Below are 20,568 nucleotides of genomic sequence, written 5' to 3'. Positions count from 1 at the left end.
ATGAGGCAGCGATGGCCACTAAACTGGATGGCTTTAAAAGAGGATTAGATTAATTCATGGAGGAGAGGGCTGTCGAAGGCTACTAGCCTTCGTAAGGGCTCTCAGAATCCGCTTTGATTGCCCTCCTTTTAGTCCCCGCATCTCAGGAACTCAAACTCTAAAGAGCCTTTAACTGAATGAGACTAGAATCAAAGTTGGCAGAGACACCTGAGGGTCATCCAGCCTGACCCCGTCCAATGAGATCGCCTGCTGAATTGACTGGGGATCTTGCCATGTTGTCTGGCTCCGCAGAGGCACCCCCGTTACCACTGTGCGGTGGGCGCCGGGAGCAGAGGATCTGCCGTAGCAGTTGATCCCCCGACGGGAGCCTCGCTGGAACTGATCCCCAAGAGCATCAAACAGAAAGTGGGGAGCGGCGGAACGACGGTCAGAATCATCCTGAAGGAGCAGAACAAAAAAGGTAACGTCATTTCAGGTGAACACTGCGATGTGCTCTAGGCGAGGCTTCTTCCCTTGCACCTAAAGCGGCGGTCAGCGCAGGATTAGGGCATGTTAGATTTTTCAACTTCCCTTTTTTTAATAATTTTTTTAATTGGCTTTTTTTGATAATTTTATGCATATTTAACATAATCATTTCAAACATTAAAATACATGGTTCTTCTGAACTTCCTTCCCTCCATCCATGGGTTCCACGTTTTAATCTTTTAAATAATAATAATTTTAATACATCTTTTAATGCATCTTTTAATAATAATAATTTTTTATTTATACCCCGCCTTTCCCGGTTCAGAAAACTGGGCTCAGGGCGGCTAATAACAAATTTAAAACACTTAACTGATGCAATGAAAAACAGCATAAAATACAGTATGAAATGTAAATAACAAAAAATTCAGAATTTCAAAAATCAATTTTTTTTGGGGGGGGGGAATCCATCCAATAAACATTAGATGATCATCAGGGCTAGCTGGCAAAATTACCGTATTTTTCGCTCTATAGGACACAGGTTTCCCCCTCCAAAAATTAAGGGGAAATGTGTGTGCGTCCTATAGAGCGAATGCAGGCTGCGCGGCTAGGCCCAAAGCCAGAACAGGGAGATGGAACGCTGTGCAGCGCTCCGTCTCGCTGTTCTAGCTTGGGGTTAGCTGCGCAAAGCCACAGCAGGGCAGCAGGGTGCCTTCACCCCGCTGTCCTGCAGAAGCTACGAAAGCTGAACGAAGGTGGGGGGAAGGTTGCAGCGCTTCCCCCCACCGCCAGCCCCACAAGCTCGGGGGGCAGCGGGAAGGCAGCATGCCTCCTCTGCGCTGCTCCCTGACATGGGAACTCCCACTGGGCTCCGGAGGCTTCGGGTGAACGCACCTTGAATGCACAGAACGCACCTTGTTTTAGAGGAGGAGAACAAGGGGGAAAAAATTTTTTTTCTTGTTCTCCCCCTCCTATGGTCCGGTGCATCCTTTTTACCCTTAGTCGTTTAGTCGTGTCCGACTCTTCGTGACCCCTGGACCAGAGCACGCCAGGCACTCCTGTCTTCCACTGCCTCCCGCAGTTTGGTCAAACTCATGCTGCTAGCTTCGAGAACACTGTCCCACCATCTCGTCCTCTGTCGTCCCCTTCTCCTTGTGCCCTCCATCTTTCCCAACACCAGGGTCTTTTCCAGGGAGTCTTCTCTTCTCATGAGGTGGCCAAAGTACTGGAGCCTCAGCTTCAGGATCTGTCCTTCCAGTGAGCACTCAGGGCTGATTTCCTTCAGAATGGATAGATTTGATCTTCTTCTCAAGAGTCTCCTCCAACACCTTTACCTTTTACCTTCCTACTACCCTAAACTTTCCCACACATCTGAAATGGCTTGAACTTGGACTGCACTCTTAATTTTTTTCTATTTTCACCTGTGGTCTTCTCTCTCTCTCTCTCTCTCTCTCTTTCCAGCTTGTGTGTACAACGGGAAGACCTACTCGCACGGAGAAGTGTGGCACCCCACGATCCGCCACTTCGTGCTGTTGCCCTGCATCTTGTGCACCTGCAAAGATGGGAGCCAGGATTGCCGGAAGATCACATGCCCCAAGGAGTACCCCTGCGAGGAACCCGAAAATGTGGAAGGGAAATGTTGTAAAGTCTGCCCAGGTAATAAACAGACACACTGACTGCATTTCATGCTTGTGTGTATTACCCCTTTGCAGTATAAGACTGGGGGGGGCAGGGGGTTGGACTAGATGACCCCCAGGGTTCCCTTCCAAATCTACAATTCTAGGAGTTTAGCACTAGGAAGAATACTAAGGTGGGGTGTGCACAGAAATGCATATATTCCCAAAACACTAGGGGAAATATGCATGCCAAAATGTGAATTTTAGGCAACACTGAATACGAATTTGCACTCAGATCGCAAATGGGTGTAGAAATGTGGAGAATGGATAGACACCGTATATTACAAGGACAGGAAGAAACATTAGAGACAGAATAATTGCCACACACAGGAAGAGCCAGAAGAGAGTTTGAATGCTTCACTTGTGGGTGTATAAATCATTTCATGTGCCAATACGAATGGAAGTCGTTAAAACTGAAGCTGCGATATAAAGGATTTTGACTGGAGCATAATTGGAATTTGTAAGATCTTGGAACGCAGAAATAAAGTAAATCATCAAGCCATCAATTCTAGCACACGGGGCCACCTAAATTGTTTAATTTGGCATCTTGGTGATTGGTATTTTTAGTTGTATTGTAATTTGGCATTGTTATAATGAGGTTAGGGGACGCGGGTGGCGCTGTGGTCTAAACCACTGAGCCTAGGGCTTGCCGATTGGAAGGTCGGTGGTTCGAATCCCGGTGACGGAGTGAGCTTCTGTTGCTCTGTCCCAGCTCCTGCCAAGCTAGCAGTTCAAAAGCACATCAAAGTGCAGGTAGATCAATAGGTACCGCTCTGGCGGGAAGGCAAACGGTGTTTCCGTGCACTGCTGTGGTTCGCCAGAATCGGCTTAGTCATGCTGGCCACATGACCTGGAAAAAACTGTCTGTGGACAAACGCCGGCTCCCTCAGCCAGTAAAGCAAGATGAGCACTGCAACCCCAGAGTCGTTCGCGACTGGACTTAACTGCCAAGGGTCCTTTACCTTTACCTTTTTATAATGAGGCTATTATTGGATTATTGTAATTGAAAACTAATAAAAAGTATTTTTAAAAAAGTGAAATGTGGAGAATGGGAAAGTGGGAAAAATGAGAATATGGGAACTCGCAAAATGGATGGATTGGCCCATCCCAATGCAAGGGTTGGGACGCGGGTGGCGCTGTGGGTCAAAACCACAGAGCCTAGGACTTGCCAATCAGAAGGTCGGCAGTTCAAATCCCCACAACAGGGTGAGCTCCCGTTGTTTGGTCCCTGTTCCTGCAAACCTAGCAGTTTGAAAGCACGTCAAAGTGCAAGTAGATAAATAGGTACCGCTCTGGCAGGAAGGTAAACGGCGTTTCCGTGCGCTGCTCTGGTTCGCCAGAAGCGGCTTAGTCATGCTGGCCACATGACCCGCAAAATGTACGCCGTCTCCCTCAGCCAATAAGGCGAGATGAGCACTGCAACCCCAGAGTCGGTCATGACTGGACCTAATGGTCAGGGGTCCCTTTACCTTTAATGCAAGGGTACGCCAGGGTTATGTGAAGTCTACAAATCACTGGGTACAAATGTGGCTCCCGCATCTCTGCCAGGAGAAATTTCACAGGGTTCCCTGATGGATGAACTTTGGGACATGTTGCTTGTATTCAGAGCTGCCGCCTCTGAATTAAACACCACTTATTTATAGCTCTGCCCCAGGAAGAAAATCTCAAGGAAGAGGCCATGGCCAACTGAGGTGTCCAAGAACCTCAACTAGACACAATAAAGCCAAACTTAATTTATTAATTACTCCGCAAGCAAAAACAGAACATTACCAGTGGCTGGTGAAGGAAAAACCCTGAGGGCCAGACTATGTCTCCGTGAGCCCCTTGGCAGGCCAAAGATAAACATGGCAGGCAGTTGGAAAACAAGAACGATGCAGGGGGAACCGGGAAGAGTGTAAATGACACCTTGGCGTGGGTGCGCGAAGGAGCCAGCGGGGTGTCACTCATTTGGGTCCTGGAACTGGGGCCATGCCATGAGCTGAGGCTTTGGCAGACTGTCTCGCCAGAGCGGTGCATGCTCTGGTTATTTCTCGCTTGGACTACTGCAATGCGCTCTATGTGGGGCTACCTTTGAAGGTGACCCGGAAACTGCAACTAATCCAGAATGCAGCAGCTGGACTGGGGACTGGGAGTGGCCCCCGAGACCATATAACACCGGTCCTGGGAGACCTGCATTGGCTCCCACTACGTTTCCGAGCACAATTCAAAGTGTTGGTGCTGACCTTGAAAGCCCTAAAGGGCCTCAGCCCAGTAGACCTGAAGGAGCATCTCCACCCCCATCATTCTGCCCGGACACTGAGGTCCAGAGCTGAGGGCCTTCTGGTGGTTCCCTCATTGCGAGAAGCAAAGCTACAGGGAACCAGGCAGAGGGCCTTCTCGGTAGTGGCGCCCGCCCTGTGGAATGCCCTCCCACCAGATGTCAAAGAGAAAAATAACTACCAAACTTTTAGAAGACATCTGAAGGCAGCTCTGTTTAGGGAAGCTTTTATTTATTTTATTTTTTTAAAATAATATTTATTAAAATTTTCAAGGGTTACAAAAAGCAAAAGTAAAAACAATAACAATAACACCAAACAAAAACAAAACAACACATCACAACAAGAGAAAGAGAAAGAGAAAAAAAACCACAACTAATCTTCCCAACTTATTTTTCATTCGCTTATTTCCTTGACCTCCTCACACCTCCCTTTTTTGTATTCTAATTCAATTATCTATTTCAGCAAATCCTTTCCATCTTTTCTAATTTTTGTTCTATAATTTATCTCAATATAATATAACTTTACTTTCCCTCCTTTCACCATTTTTTTCTTCCCCCCCCCCCTTTAACCTTATTTTAACATTAAAACTAAAATGCTTGTATGTGTTTAACTCCTTATAACATTTCTGCTAAATCCATAAAATATCAATCCATCATTTTTCTATCACTCATTAATTTTGCAATATTTCTATATATAAACTTTAAGTTTTCCAATCTTCTTCCATCAACTCCTCTCCCTGGTTTTGGATTCTGCCAGTCCTTTCCGTCAATTCCATATAGTCCATCAACCTGGAGATTAGGGAAGCTTTTAATGTTTAATAGATCATTGTATTTTAGTGTTTTGTTGGAAGCTCCCCAGAGTGGCTGGGGAAACCCAGCCAGATGGGTGGGGTATAAATTATTATTATTTATTCATTCATTCATTCATTCATTCATTCATTCTTATTGGGCTGCATCAATCTAGCGTGCTCATTCCACCGGGTAGATGGTGGAACAAACTGGAGCAGCAGAGAGACAGAAGTTTAGCACTTGCCCTGATGGCTCAGGTTACTACATAAAGAGATGTTTTGTTTTGGTTTTGGTTTTGAACATGGGAAGCTGTATCAAGCCCTTGGGACTCTGACATGAGAACACAGGAAGAGCCTTGCTGGATCAGGCCCACAGCCCATCTCACCCAGCATCCCGTTCTCACAGCAATAGGGCTGCTGTTTGTCTGGGATTTCCCAGACATACCTGGGATACATCCGTCGGAAATAGCATCCTGGAGGGGAAACCACTTCCGTGTTAGAAGTGTTGTTGTTTTTTGGGCTGATTTCCTTAAAAAATAGCTCAGTAACTTCAATTTTTATTTTAGATTTTGCAAGAAAAGAAAAGCTTAACAACTTTGCCCAATGAGAACTTTTGTGTCCAGATTTTCACTTTTTGCAATATGGCAACCCTACACAGCGGTGTCCTTTTTGGGAAGCCTGTATGCAGGAAAAGGAGACAGAGAGGAGATAGGATAGCTGTCATCAAATATCGAAAGGGCTGTCACTTGGAAGCAGTGGCAGAGCGGCCCTTGCTGGCATCCAGGGCAGGTGTGTGGGCGCCAGGGGATGTGCAGTGCGCCATGGGGACAGAGCACACAGCTAGAGCGCCCCTTGTCCACTGGAGTCAAGCTGGGCAATGCTGTGGCCCCTGCCCAGCCACACAGCGGGTAGCCTGGCTTGCCAACACCACCCTGCTTTGAGGGGTGCATTCATGGTGCCCTGCGAGCCAAGCATGGCACAGAGCCCAGCTGGAGGGCAGGTGAGGAGGACGCAACAGGGCAGGGAAAGAAAACGTGGTTCATGTGATGGGGTGCAGAGGCAGTGTGGGCAGCAGGATGAGCCAGGCTCTGTCAGGAGTTCAGCCTACACTCGAGTAGGACCCTGGCAGAGACACATACCCAACTGGCATGTTCCCTCCCTCCTGGTCGATCGTTCGGGAGCTTCATAAGCTTTCTTCAGTCATCACAATGACCGATGCCAACAGAAACAGGCACACTTAGGGATCCGCAGAGTTTGCGCATCTTGCGTGACAGACCTCAGCAATTCAGCATTTTGGCTAATCTACTTTATTCACATATAAACACACACAGAGCACTGCAACATGGCTCCCTCTCTCTCTAGCATCAGACAGCAAAGAACAAAGGACAATAGTCCCACTTAGAATCATAGAATCATAGAATCATAGAGTTGGAAGAGACCACAAGGGCCATCGAGTCCAACCCCCTGCCAAGCAGGAAACACCATCAGAGCACTCCTGACATATGGTTGTCAAGCCTCTGCTTAAAGACCTCCAAAGAAGGAGACTCCACCACACTCCTTGGCAGCAAATTCCACTGTCGAACAGCTCTTACTGTCAGGAAGTTCTTCCTAATGTTTAGGTGGAATCTTCTTTCTTGTAGTTTGGATCCATTGCTCCGTGTCCGCTTCACTTCATGGAACACAGTGACACAAACATCCTGTCTCCGTCACTTCCCACTCTGTGGAGTCAAAACACATACCGTCATGTGATAGACAACAATCCCATGACTGCAGTCATGGAGCAGGAATTCTAACAGGCTCCGTGCAAGGCGGTGGAAAAGCAGGGAAAGGAGGGAGGTGCGCTGGGGGCAGCAGTTGCAGCGTGTAGCCTCGAGCATGGGGGTCTTTTGAGGTAGAGTGAACTGGGGGAGCGGTGGTAGAGTCATGTTTATTATGCGCAGAGCTTGGGATGCAAGCACACACCATGCAGCCGAGGAGGTGGTGTGTTGCGGAGCCGGCAGAGAGAGCTCTGGACTGTGGGAAAACATCCGGAGCGTTCTCGCCTCTGACAGGCATTGGAGACCCGCAGGCACCAAGGCCCCGCTCCGCCTCGCTTACCTCCCCGCTCTCCCCTCCCCGGACTCTCTGCCTGGCACCCTCCATGGCTTGGCACCCTGGCTCGCCGCGCCACTATGCCCAGTGGTAAAGACGTCTCTGTTTGTGTGTGCTTTTAGAGGACAAAGAGGCGCCCACCGACAGTGGGGTCGATACCACCAGATGCCAAGTGTCCGTCTACATGTTTGTTCCGTCCTCCGCCTCGGAGAACCCCAAAGAGAACTTGAGGAAGATTGCGATCGAGCGGGAATCCTCGGAAGATGTCGAGATCTACATCTGGAAGCTCGTGAAAGGTAAGGAGCTCTTTCGAACCTGCAGCGCTCTCGCTTTTGTGCGCCTGGGTTTTGGCCTTGCTTTTAATGAGTATTATGAGTTTCATCTATTTATTTCGAGGACTTATACACAGTCTTTCAACCAAAGCATTTTCTCTTTTTAAAATAATAATTATTATTAATTTTCCATTTAAACCTGTTTCGTTGAATTCTTCATCAGCCAATTAGTTCAACACTTGTAAGTAGAGAGATATGCAATTTCTTCATTAACCAATCTTTTTTCGAAAAGATATAGACATCAGAATTGGACATTTGCTGATTATACAAAGCTTCACAGCCTGCTCTCCACTGGGTAAAGTCTGGCACTGCGATTCATTTAAGGACTTTCAGAGACTTCAGTTTGTTAGTTTTGATGTTTTGAATTATTCCATAAAGTTTTTCACGTTGTTATTGTTTCTGCCCATCGTGTTGCTTTTAATAGAGAATCAGGCAATAACCTGGGAAGTAAGATTTACTTACTTAGAATCTGGCCCAAATATAAGCTGCACCTTTAATGCAGCAGTCTGTTTGGCCCTAGAACAATAGGCTTCAGAATGCAGCAGTCTGGTTGGTCCTAGAACAATAGGATTCAGAATGCAGCAGTCTGGTTGGTCCTAGAACAATAGGATTCAGAATGCAGCAGACTGGTTGGTCCTAGAACAATAGGATTCCGAATGCAGCAGTCTGATTGGTCCTAGAACAATAGGGTCCAGAATGCAGCAGTCTGATTGGTCCACAGCAGCCACCCAATCCAGCTCCAGGTGGAAGTAAATCCGCAACCTGATTGGCCTACAGGAAAATCCCGGAATTAGCCAATCACGTGGGGCCCATTGTGTAAATAATGTATATAAAGCAGACATTCTGGGGAAACTTCTATTCCTCCTCACCACTATGAGCTGAATAAAGAGCACGAAATCCACTCTCGACTCTGAGCATATTTCACAGCGTGAGAGTCCAAACTCAAAGCTACTCGGAAGGAGGGGGTAATAAATACTTCCAGAGTAACAAATGCTTTCTGGACCGAGAGAGCAGGTCACCCAGTTCCTTGTCATGTTTGACCAGTGATATCGCTTACAACCTGCCAGCGGTGGAGGCGCTATGTTTGGGGGGGTTGCCAGGTTTATACGGCGTTCGTTGGGTGGTCCCTAGGCTGGAGGCCAGAGGAGAGGAGCCACCCAAAAGGAGTGATATGGAAAGAAAGATTCTGGGCAGCGGAACAAGCTGAACTGAATTTCAGGTTTTCCCAATGAGTTGGGCCTCCCAAAAAAACAGGCGCAGAAGGTTGGCATGTGAGAGATTGTCCCAAAGTCGCTCAGTGAACTTCAAGGCCAAGTCAGGATTTGAACCCAGGGCTCCGCAATCCTGGCACTCTAACCGCTAGACCACACAGCCCTCTAGGCTTGATAGGAGGCTGGTGGAGCACCGTCACCTCTTCGCCGGCCACATCGCGATGTAGTGGTTGGGCTAAGGCGAGCGAGACCAGGGTTCGAAAATCCTCGCTTGGTCACGAACCCTCCCTGGGGCGTTCCATGTCTCACTATCCGTTGGCCTAGCCTACCCCACAGGGTTGTTGTGTGGATAAAACAGAGGAAGGAGGAGCAGCCTGGGCCCCTTTAACAAGCCTACACATAGATAATAGGATCATAAAATTACAGAGTTTGAAGGGACACCAAGGGTCATCCAACCCCGCAATGCAGGAGTCTCATGGGGAGCGGGAAAGAACCTTTATTATTATTATTCTTTAATGGCATTTATTTAATTGCATTTGTGCCCCATCTTTCCCCCCTAAGGAGCTCCAGGTGGCGTACATGTTTCTCCCCCTCTTCATTTAACCCCCACAACAACAACAACCCTCAGAGGTAGGTCAGGCTGAGAGAAGGCTCTCAAGGCCACCCAGGGAACTTCGTGGCCGAGTGAGGATTCGAACCCTGGCCTCTGTTGTAAACAAAATCTGCCCTTTTTCCCTTATGGGGTATCCAAGTGCCCGTATAGAGTCCTTTCCCTATCGGTAGGAGAAAATAACAGAGGCCAACCAGAGAATATTGAGAAGCAAAGCAGCTAGTAAGTCTGATCTTTATTGATCTGTTGCAACAGGGTGCTCCCCTCACACGCAGGAAAGGAGGAGGGCCCAGAACAAAGGTGTGCCTGCCCTTATATGGACATTTTAAATTGCCCGCCTTGGAGTCCAAGACCACCCCCCAGATACATCATACCTACATCACAGAAAGGGCAGTCTACAACAGAAATCTGAGTGCGTTGTTTAGCTCCTGTCTGGCAGGTTACCTGTTAATGGTCACTTGATTTGATACCCCAGGGAGCCTGGCCAGTCTTTTGAAATGACAAATACTTAGTTCCTGAGCCAGGTCACAGGATCACACCCTATTCAAGCACAGACATACCCTTAAGACAGGATTTGTGAAGGAAAAGACAATGAGGTGGCTTTTCCATTTTCCTTCAACCTTGCAGAGAAATCATTTGGTCAGTTTGGGAGTCAAAAAGGTTTCAGGGCTGCTTTCCTGTGCTGCTTCAGACATGTGGTTTATATATTGATGTGTTTGCTTGGTACATTTATGAACATTTATTATATATATAAGACCTTAAATTTTTTATTTCAGTGTGTTACGAAGAGCGGGTGGTGTCGGGGGCTCTCCCAATTTATTTATTTTTCGCTGAAAGTTCTCTGTGGAAAACATTTCAAGTTCTCGGGTTAATTTAGGTTACATCTGCCTTCGTGCAGAGATGTGATCCCAAAGCCCCTCTGCCAATAAATTATTACCATTATCATTATCATTATCATTATTATCATCATCTCTGCTCTGAGTCTGAGGGCCCATTTCACAGAATTGCAGAATTGTAGAGTTGGAAGGGCCCTCAAGGCGTCATCTAGTCCAACCCTCCACTCTGTGTGGATGGGGGTCCAGGAGGGGTCTCTCAGAGCAGGGCCCAGACCCCCAAACCGTTTTTTTTTCTGAGTGCCCCAGATGTTTCTCAGTAGGTAATTAATTTTGGGGAGATCGAATGGGAGTAACCGGGTAGGATATTTACACGAGGAAATAAACTAATTGAAGATGATTTTATCTAGAGTTGCAGGTGTGTGTGTGTGTGTGTGTTCAGGGGGTGATAATTGAAGGGGAACTGAGTTTATTTGGAGCAGGATCTGTGGTGAAGTTAATTGGAAGGACCTGACCTAAAGTAATCTGGGGTGGAGCCCCAATTAATAGGAGACTATCTGGCAAAGGGCTGGATGTAAATATCAGTTGGCATGCCTTCTGTGGCATTCAAATTATGGATCTGCACTGTGTACGTGGGAATTAGCATATGCAAATTCCATGCAAAGTTGTGCCCCGAGGCTGCAGCCCCAGATCTTTTATGTGCCTAGCAAATTGCCCCTGCTTAAATCGCTTGGCAGGATTCGCCTCTGTGACTCAATGTGGGCACCCACCCTCTCTCTCTCTCTCTCTCTCTCTCTCTCAGTCCGTTTTCCTCTCCGCTTTAAACAATTGACTCAATGGCAGCGGCACAGAAAGGCGCATAAATCTGCAGACAAATATTTTTATATTTCCTGTTTGAGCCACGTTTCAAAACGTCAGGGGATTAGCAGAAACTCAAAACCCAGTTGCTGTGTCTGCCAGGACGGATGAAATATGTACCACGTTTGGCCAGAGCTGTGGAAAAAAAGGGAAGGGCAGAGAGGAGAAGAAGGTTTCTCTTAGATAGGAGAAGGGATGAACGGGCAAAATAAAATAAATGTCCTTTTTATGCTCCGTGTTACAGCAGGGCCAGAGCTCCAGGTGGTTCGACAATAGAGCCAAAGAGTCATAGGATTGTTGGAGGGGGTCTCCAGCGGTCATCTAGTCTAGCCCCCTACAATGCAGGGATCTCAGCTGAAGCATCCATGACTGATGGCCACCCAGCCTCTGCTTAAAAACCTCCAAGGAAATGGTTTGAGGCTGTTCTTAGGTTCGCTTCCAGCGACATACCTGAGGCCGGGGAGTTGTCCACACACGTGACAGAATGAGGTGGTCGAATCCTGGCAAGGCAGCATGGCCTGTCCCACTTCAGTCTGCATAAGAACATGAGAAGAGGCTGCTGGATCAGGCCAGTGGTCCATCTACTCCAGCATGTGGTTCTCACAGTGGCTAACCAGAGGCCCATTGAGGTGTTAAGCTGTGTGCCAGGCCAGGGGCGAACGAAGGCATTGTGACACCCGTGTAGGGTGCATGTGCAGCTACGTACAATGCTTGATCTGTACGTAGTGACGCCGCACGTGCACTGTACATAGTGGTTTGCCAGCGGCAACTTCTAAAACTTAGCAGAATTTTACATTCCCCTTTTAAACGCACAGCGGTTAGCTTGTTGCAGGCTTGTTTAAGCTTCTCAATATTAGATTCCTGGTAAGGTAAAGGTGCAAGTAGATAAGTGCAAGTAGATAAATAGGGACCGCTTTCTAGCGGGAAGATAAACAGCGTTTCCGTGTGCTGCGCTGGTCCTGGCTTGCCAGATGCAGCTTCGTCACGCTGGCCACGTGACCCGGAAGTGTCTTCGGACAGCACCGGCTCCCAGCCTCTTGAGCGAGATGAGCGCGCAACCCTAGAGTCGGTCATGACTGGTCCTGACGGGCAGGGGTACCTTTAGCTTTTTAAGGTAAAGGTAAAGGGACCCCTGACCATTAGGTCCAGTCACGTACGACTCTGGGGTTGCGGCGCTCATCTCGCTTTATTGGCTGAGGGAGCCTGCGTACAGCTTCCGGGTCATGTGGCCAGCATGACTAAGCCGCTTCTGGCGAACCAGAGCAGTGCACGGAAACGCCATTTACCTTCCCGCTGGAGTGGTACCTATTTATCTACTTGCACTTTGACATGCTTTCAAACTGCTAGGTTGGCAGGAGCTGGGACCAAACAACGGGAGCTCACCCTGTTGTGGGGATTTGAACCGCCAACCTTCTGATCGGCAAGCCCTAGGCTCTGTGGTTTAACCCACAGCGCCACCCGCATCCCTTTAGATTATATCCCTCTTATATCCCTTATATCCCTCTTAAAAGAATAGACACGCCACAATCTTGTGTAAAGTATATATAAAAGAAGTTTACTCACACATTCAGTTCACAGATGGATCCCTGAAGGCAGACTTAGTTACAAAGTATATACATGTGGAATCTATCCCATATGGAGAGAGTCCCTTTGTCCTCTGTTGGCTGGAAGCATCTCTAGCTAAAAAGCTGCTGCTCCAACGATGGAGGAAGTCAAAGAGGGGAGAGTATGCAGGGTGCCTTGTCCTTTTCTGTTACCTGGACAGGTAAGGTCACATCCACCTCTAATCACATGTAAGAGGAAGTAAGTCCCAGCCCAGGAGGAAACAGGAAGTTCTGACTGGCTGGACCAAACATCCCCTTGCATGTCCACTCTAGGGAAACAAGGAATGTTGTACTTGACTGCTATCTATGTATCACATCCCACATAATTTTCTAAACTATGCATCTGTGTCTGGTTCTTGGTTTTGTTTTTTTTGCAGGAATCTTTCATTTGATCCAGATCAAGAAGGTGAAGAAACAAGAGTTCCGGCAAGAAGTGCAGAACTTCCGACTGGTTTCCAGGACAAACGAAGGTATGGCTGACCCAAGCTGAACTTTCAAAGGTGGTGTGGCAGTTCGGATTGGGTCTGCTTGGGGCTTTGCCAACACAGAATCCCAGAGAGGTGGTGGTTTGGTAAAAATGTTGTTAACTCCAGCGGAAGGAACAACCAAAGTTACAAAAATGTATTTAATTCCCCCTCCCCTCTCCGTTGAAGCGTAAAGGTAAAGGTAAAGGGACCCCTGACCATTAGGTCCAGTCGTGGCTGACTCTGGGGTTGCGGCACTCATCTGGCTTTATTGGCCGAGGGAGCCAGCGTACAGCTTCCGGGTCATGTGGCAAGCATGACTGAGCTGCTTCTGGCGAACCAGAGCAGCACATGGAAACGCTGTTTACCTTCCCGCTGGAGCGGTACCTATTTATCTACTTTCGAACTGCTAGGTTTCGAACTGCTTTCGAACTAGGCTTTTGAACTGCTAGGTTGGCAGGAGCAGGGACCGAGCAACAGGAGCTCACCCCATCGCAGGGATTCGAACCGCCAACCTTCTGATCGGCAAGTCCTAGGCTCTGTGGCTTAACCCACAGCGCCACCCGCGTCCCTTCCATTGAAGCATAGCTGTCAACTTGTAAGGAATCCTATTCAGAATAAGGGAATTTCCCTTAAAAAAAAGGGAAACGTTGACAGCTATGCATTGGAGCAGGAAAGATGAGGTAGGATTGCAAGACCAGTTGTGGGGGGGTTTTTTGGGGGGGGATGCAATAAAATTCAAAGACAAGATGCCTTGAAACATTTGGCTTTCTTAGCTGTTGAGATTAATGCACACCCCTCCCAGACACTTTACTTTCTGGTACAGCTAACAACATCGAACGGGCGCTTCTTGTAAAACTAAGCATGCCATGCGAGGCAAAGCCCTCTTGAGAGTCTACCACTGAGATTCCAGGTTGGGGTGTGTGTGTCTTGTGTGTTTGAATGCTCCCCAGTGGAAAATAACTCCTGGCCTGCAGAGCACTAACATGCCAGAGAAAGTTTAGAGTCTTTTGGTTGGGAGGGGGGGGAAGATGCCTGGGAATGTTATGATAGGGCAGCCTTAGTCAGCCTGGCGCCCTAATAATAAATAATAAAAATAATAAATAATAATAATTTATTATTTATATCCCACCCATCTGGCTGGGTTTCCCCAGCCGCTTTGGGCAGCTCCCAACAGAATATTAAAAACATGATAAAACATCAAACATTAAAAACTTCCCTGAACAGGGCTGCCTTCAGATGTCTTCTAAAAGTCAGATGTTTATTTCCTTGACACCTGCCAGGAGGGCGTTCCACAGGGAGGGTGCCACCACCGAGAAGGCCCTCTGCCTGGTTCCCTGTAACTTGGCTTCTTATAATGAGGGAACCGCCAGAAGGCCCTCGGCGCTGGACCTCAGTGTCCGGGCAGAACGATGGGGGTGGAGACGCTCCTTCAGGTATACTGGACTGAGGCCGTTTAGGGCTTTAAAGGTCAGCACCAACACTTTGAATTGGGCTCGAAAACGTACTGGGAGCCAATGTAGGTCTTTCAAGACCAGTGTTATGTGGTCTCGCTGACTGCTCCCAGTCCCCAGTCTAGCTGCCGCATTCTCTGTTCCCAAATAAACACTTCTCCAACCTGACAAGCGCCGGAAAGGAACGGAATGTGGGACGAGCTTCAAACTAGCTGCCCTTGCAGACTTTACCCGGTGTGAACACATCACCTTAAGACAAAACTTTATTCGCATTAGCCAATGGCCATAGCAACAGTAAAACATTACAGTATATGCAGAAAAGGAAATTGGATATAAGAGCACAATTTAAAGTCCCGAATCAGCCGTCAGTTAGTGGCCCTTATTCTGATTGCCCCTGCTATGAGCCTAGCAACCTTTGCTGTTATCTGATAGAAGAAAGGCCATTGTGGCAGTGGTTGAGCGCCCTGGGATGGTTAGTATGAGTGGGGTGATGATCTCGTTCCTCAGGTCTTTGTAGAGAGTACAAGACAGGAGGACGTGTGCCGCTGTTTTCGGTGCTACCATCTCCACAGGGGCAAAGAGGTTTCTCAGGCGGGATCTTTTGGAATCGACCCTCGAGTACCACAGATGGCAAAACATCCAGTCTTACAAGTGTAAAAGCACGTCTGTATTTTGGGATAATAAGTTTGTGCAGATATGGGGCCAGAGAATCAAAATGGAGAGGTGGAAAATGAACATACCAAGGGCAGAATTTCCTTATAGTGGCCAGGTTGTTCCGATGCTCAACATCTTTTAGACGTTGACCAGTTAGACTGTTTGCTTTAGTAGGGCCCATCGTGAGTAGGTGTTGTGGGGATGGGCCACAAGAGTGAAGTTTTTGATCGACGGTTTTAAGCCAGGCACTTTTATGGGAGTCTTGAAGTACTAGGGATAGTAAACCGGGAGGATTTGAGTTTAGGCGGAGCCAGAAGTTAAGAGTTCTTAGCCAAGTCTGCACTTCTACTGAAGGGAGACTTGCCTCCAGCCGCAGTGCACATCGCCTTAAGCTCGCAATTTGTTCTGTGCCCTGTTAGTCACTGGACTGCTGGGACATCAGAAGCTGCCAGAGACACCCGCTCGCATTTCGTCAAGGGCGGGCCGAGGGTTACGAAACCCCCACCCACGCCGAATCACATCCCTTCCCGAGTCTGTAGAGCTGCTTGGTGTCTAATAATATGCAATCCATCTGGCATTCTGGGAAGCAGAAGATGTGTCAGACGAATCCATTCCCCCTCCCCATATTAAAAATAATCCCCCATATTAAAAATAGCTCCTGGAGCATTCCTGGAAGATATGTAAGTGTTGTTACCAGAAACTGCAAGGACAGGCTTTGCTTTCCTGTAGGAATCATTTGTTAAGATTGCTTAAAAGGCCAGCAGACAGATACCTCTCTAAGGTTAGCGATTGTGTCATGGCTGTTCCGGAGCATGAAAGAAGCAGAACGTCATTAAACTCTGGGACTCGCTCCTGCGCATAGCTGTCAACGTTTCCCTTTTTTTAAGGGAAATTCCCTTATTCCGAATAGGATTCCTCGCAAGAAAAGGGAAAAGTTGACAGCTATGCTCCTGCGGGAGGCAGCAATTTCCACCAAACTTTAAAAGAGAATTGGATAAAGGTGTGAAGAACAGGACCATTGATGACTTCTAGCTATGATGTGACAAAAACGCTCCTGAATACCCCTTGCTGGAAAATACAGGGGGGGGGAGAGGGCTTGTTTGTGAGAATTTTCTGCTGTGGTCTAAACCACTGAGCCTCTTGGGCTTGCCGTTTGGAAGGTCGGCGGTTCGAATCCCCACAATGGAGTGAGATCCCGTTGCTCGGTCCCAGCTCCTGCCAACCTAGCAGTTCAAAAGCACGCCAGTGCAAGTAGATAAATAGGTACCACTGCGGTGGAAAGGTAAACAGCATTTCCATGTGCTCTGGTTTAGTCCTGCTGGCCACATGAGCTGGAAAGCTGTCTGTGTACAAACGCTGGCTCCCTGGGCCTGAAAGCGAGATGAGAGCCGCAACCCCATAGTCGCCTTTGACTGGACTTAACCATCAAGGGGTCTTTTACCTTTTGGACATCTGATTGGCCACTGTGAGAACCATAGGTGTCAGCTCTAAGGGGCCCAGGTCCCTCCGCCCCCCCAATAAAATATTTGCGGTGGGGGTCAATGTTGAGAGCAGTCTGTTGCAGAAGAGACTGATCACAGTGTGGCTCATAGGGAATTCCCAGACATGTCTTCTTCTGGGGGGTAGGGCCCTATATTCTCATCCGGGAGGAATTTTGCATTTTAAAGCAAATGTCCTGGATTTTGAGGTTTTTAAGAAGAAGAAGAGTTTGGATTTGATACCCCGCTTTATCACTACCCGAAGGAGTCTCAAAGCGGCTCACATTCTCCTTTCCCTTCCTCCCCCACAACAAACACTCTGTGAGGTGAGTGGGGCTGAGAGACTTCAGAGAAGTGGGACTGGCCCAAGGTCACCCAGCAGCTGCAGGTGGAGGAGCGGAGACGCGAACCCGGTTCACCAAATTACGAGTCCTCTGCTCTTAACCACTACACCACACTGGCTTTAAATTTTGCATGCGCCACCACACCACCCCCCCCCAAAAAAAAATCTTCTGGTCAAGTTGGTGAGGACCTGACGCTGGACCAGAAAGACTGTTTAGTCTTCTCACCTTCTTAACGTGGAGGTTCGATTTAGGTGTTGCAGAAGGACCTCCTGTCTGCCACGAATCTGTTTTAAACCCACAGATGCCCATGACCTTCCCATATCTTGCAGCGTTTCCATTTAATGTTTGAATAATAATAATAATAATAATAATAATAATAATAATAATAATTTATTATTTATACCCTGCCCATCTTCTGTGTTTACCCAGTCACTCTGGGTGGCTCCCAACAGAATATTAAAAACACAGTAAAAGATCAAACATTAGAAACTTCCCTAAACAAGGCTGCCTTCAGATGTCTTCTAAAAGTAAGATATTTGTTTATTTCCTTGGCATCTGATGGGAAGGCGATCCACAGGGCGGGTGCCACCACGGAGAAGGCCCTCTGCCTGGTTCCCTGTAGCTTCACTTCTCGCAGGGAGGGAACCACCAGAAGGCCCTCAGAACTGGACCTTTGGTCAGCTCGAATCTAGAGGCAGGGTTTGAGAGGCCCTTGGCCGAAACCTTGGAAACCCACTGCCAGCGTGGTCCAGCCTTTGGCAACCTGGTGCCTTCCAGCTGTTTGGCACTACCATTGCCCTGCCAAGTGCCAAGGCTGGATATACTAAGAAACTCATGGAGCTGCAGCTTCTGGGCCCATAATCCTGGAGTGGCCCCAGAAGCAACTTGACTCCACATTGCTTTAAAAAATTGGAGCTGGTAGACCCAATTTGAGTCGCGCAACTCGAATGGGTTATTTTTGTTGTTGTGAAGATTTCAACAAAAGCATCTCAAAGTCTGAGAGCCAGCAGCAAAGTTGTTCTAAAGGGGGTTGCGATCTGTTCTGGAACAACTCCATTGAAGACGATATTGATGGCACCCAACGTTGCGAACGGGACCCCCATGACAATTGAAGCTTCATGGTCCCCAAAATTTAGGTCCACCACGGCCAGATGCAATTGACAATGCTGGCTGGGAACGATGGGAGTTATAGTCAAGACATCTGGAGTTTCGCCAGGCTGCCAAAATCTCGTGTTGGCAGTACCAAGCTAGGCGTACTCAATGTTTCAACCTAGCCAAAGTCATCTTCCTGCATTCCTTATAGAGGGCGTGTGGTTTGTGAAGGAATAGATTCATTTCGCAAAAGGAGGACAGAAGGAGATTCTCATTTACAAAAGGTCACGCTGCAATAAATTAGTATTTAAAGTACCAGAGAATCCTTTCTCTTTGCTAGCATTTTTTATTTATTTTTTTGAGGATGGGGGGTGGGGGAGAGATAATATTCTATAAATAGTTTATTGCCCTTATAGGGTATACGTTTCATGGGAATAGTGAGTAATGAATATCCTTCTATCTTCTCTCAGCTTATTGGAACACGTTCTTGGTGCAAGGCCCAGAGGCGAAGATCTCTGAAAGTCCGGACAGAGAAATTAAGAACTTGTAAAAGAATTGGGGGTGGAGTCTATTGATATTAATATATATGGGGGAAAGTTGCATTATTGAGTAAACTATCGCCGCAGAAGCAGGAAAGACAATCTACAACCAGCTTTGTAAAAATGCCAGCAAATTAACCCATGGGAATGAGGACGACCAATATGGCTGCTTGACTTCAACGCTCTAGATTCTGTTGATGCAACCAGCTTTTCCAAATGCTGCAAGAGTGAATGGATGGCTCTTTCGCCTGCTATCTGCGAAGGGTAGTGGGGGGGGGGGAGGAGAACGAAGAAAGATGCTGTCAGACCTTTTAGGGGAAGGGGAGACTGAGGGGCTGCCGCTTCCTATAGAGCACGTAGGAAACCATCATAACAGAGCTTTGATTCTGCTGTTTCACCGACTATTCTGGGATAGCAAAGGACAAATAGGAAGAGGGTTTCCGTTGCAGAAACGGAATATTTTTCATTTGCCTCCCCAGCTGCTCTGTCGGAGTCTCTGTGTCGCTCGAGGTTTTGGGTGCAACCAAGAATTGATGAAACTCCAAACTCACAAGTTTTGTCATCCAATGCCGGAATTTGAAATCTGAATTCAGGAACTGGATTCCAAATTCCAAAATTCAAATGATCTCCCCTGGACACTTTGAGGAACTACGCTTTTAAAAGCCCACTCTCCTTCTGCCTCTCCTTTGAATTTTGAATGTAAACCTTATGTCAAGGGCTTTTTGTTTTGTTTGGGTGTCTGGCGCAGAGGTTGCCCCAAATTTCCCCGCCTTGGCATTCCGCAAACTCATCCCCATTCCCTCGCTACCTTACCCTGTGAAAAGTGTTCTTCAGAAAAGCAGTTTGCACAACCCACCAAGGACGACAATAACACAACAAAATTCAAAACAGTAGCAATTGCACATTTATTCCGAAGTCAATTGAAACAATTTAGTTTATTATTTTTATTTATTAAATGTGTATACCGCCCTTCATCCAGAGATCTCAGGGCAGTTCACAGCATAAAAACACAAGATAAAAATAGCAAATGCATAGCAAAGCAAAACTATAACCCCCTTCCCGCTGCCGCCAACCCCCCAAAATCAGAAAAATTGATGAACTTTATTTATATATATTTACAGTGGTACCTTGGGTTAAGAACTTAATTCGTTCTGGAGGTCTGTTCTTAACCTGAAATTGTTCTTAACCTGAGGTACCACTTTAGCTAATGGGGCCTCCCACTGCCACTGTGTGATTTCTGTTCTCATCCTGAGGTAAAGTTCTTAACCCGAGGTACTATTTCTGGGTTAGCGGAGTCTGTAACCTGAAGCGTCTGTAACCCGAGGTAACACTGTATACTTTTCAGATATATAAATTTCACTCATTTTTCAATCAGTTCGATATTTCAAAACTTGATTGCCTTCCCCCTCTTTCTTCGGTTCCTTCAATTTATTTTTAAAATCTTCCGCATATCCAAATGAGCAAAATGGATGGCCCACTGATATCTGTTTCTCAAAGTCTGATGGTGGCCATTTACTCCTCCAGAAGCCCCACTCTTAGTGCCCTCTCCGTAATCCCAGAGGCGGAGCAAGATGAGGGGCGGCGGTCCGCCCCAGGTGCCATCGCTGAGGGGGGTAACATCTTTGGAAACCGCTGAACTGGACGGATTTTAAAAGAAACCCTCTAACATTTTACCATAGAACTGTAGAATTTCAGAGTTGAAAGGGAATTCAAGGATCGTCTAGCGACCAGCAGTTCTCAACCTGTGAGCCCCCAGAAGTTGTTGGACTACAACTCCCATCATCCCTCGCTAGCTCAGGGATGATGGGAGTTGTAGTCTAT

At 47.4% G+C, this 20,568-nt stretch overlaps 1 protein-coding gene across 1 annotated transcript in view; it reads left to right on the top strand.

Annotated features, from left to right (window-relative positions):
- The window catches only part of CHRDL2 (chordin like 2), a 50,774-nt gene extending 30,920 nt beyond the window's left edge, over positions 1–19,854 (top strand). Inside the window, exons 7-11 of the mRNA XM_079973956.1 lie at positions 292–460; positions 1,924–2,118; positions 7,397–7,570; positions 13,100–13,192; positions 18,679–19,854. Coding sequence (XP_079830082.1) covers positions 292–460; positions 1,924–2,118; positions 7,397–7,570; positions 13,100–13,192; positions 18,679–18,758 — 711 coding nt within the window. The 3' untranslated portion in view covers positions 18,759–19,854. The remainder of the gene's footprint in view (positions 1–291; positions 461–1,923; positions 2,119–7,396; positions 7,571–13,099; positions 13,193–18,678) is intronic.
- The last annotated feature ends 714 nt before the right edge of the window (positions 19,855–20,568 follow it).

Source organism: Podarcis cretensis, assembly GCF_951804945.1.
Source record: "Podarcis cretensis genome assembly, chromosome: 4".
Lineage (NCBI taxonomy): Eukaryota > Metazoa > Chordata > Lepidosauria > Squamata > Lacertidae > Podarcis > Podarcis cretensis.
This window is presented reverse-complemented; position numbering and strand designations above follow the sequence as displayed.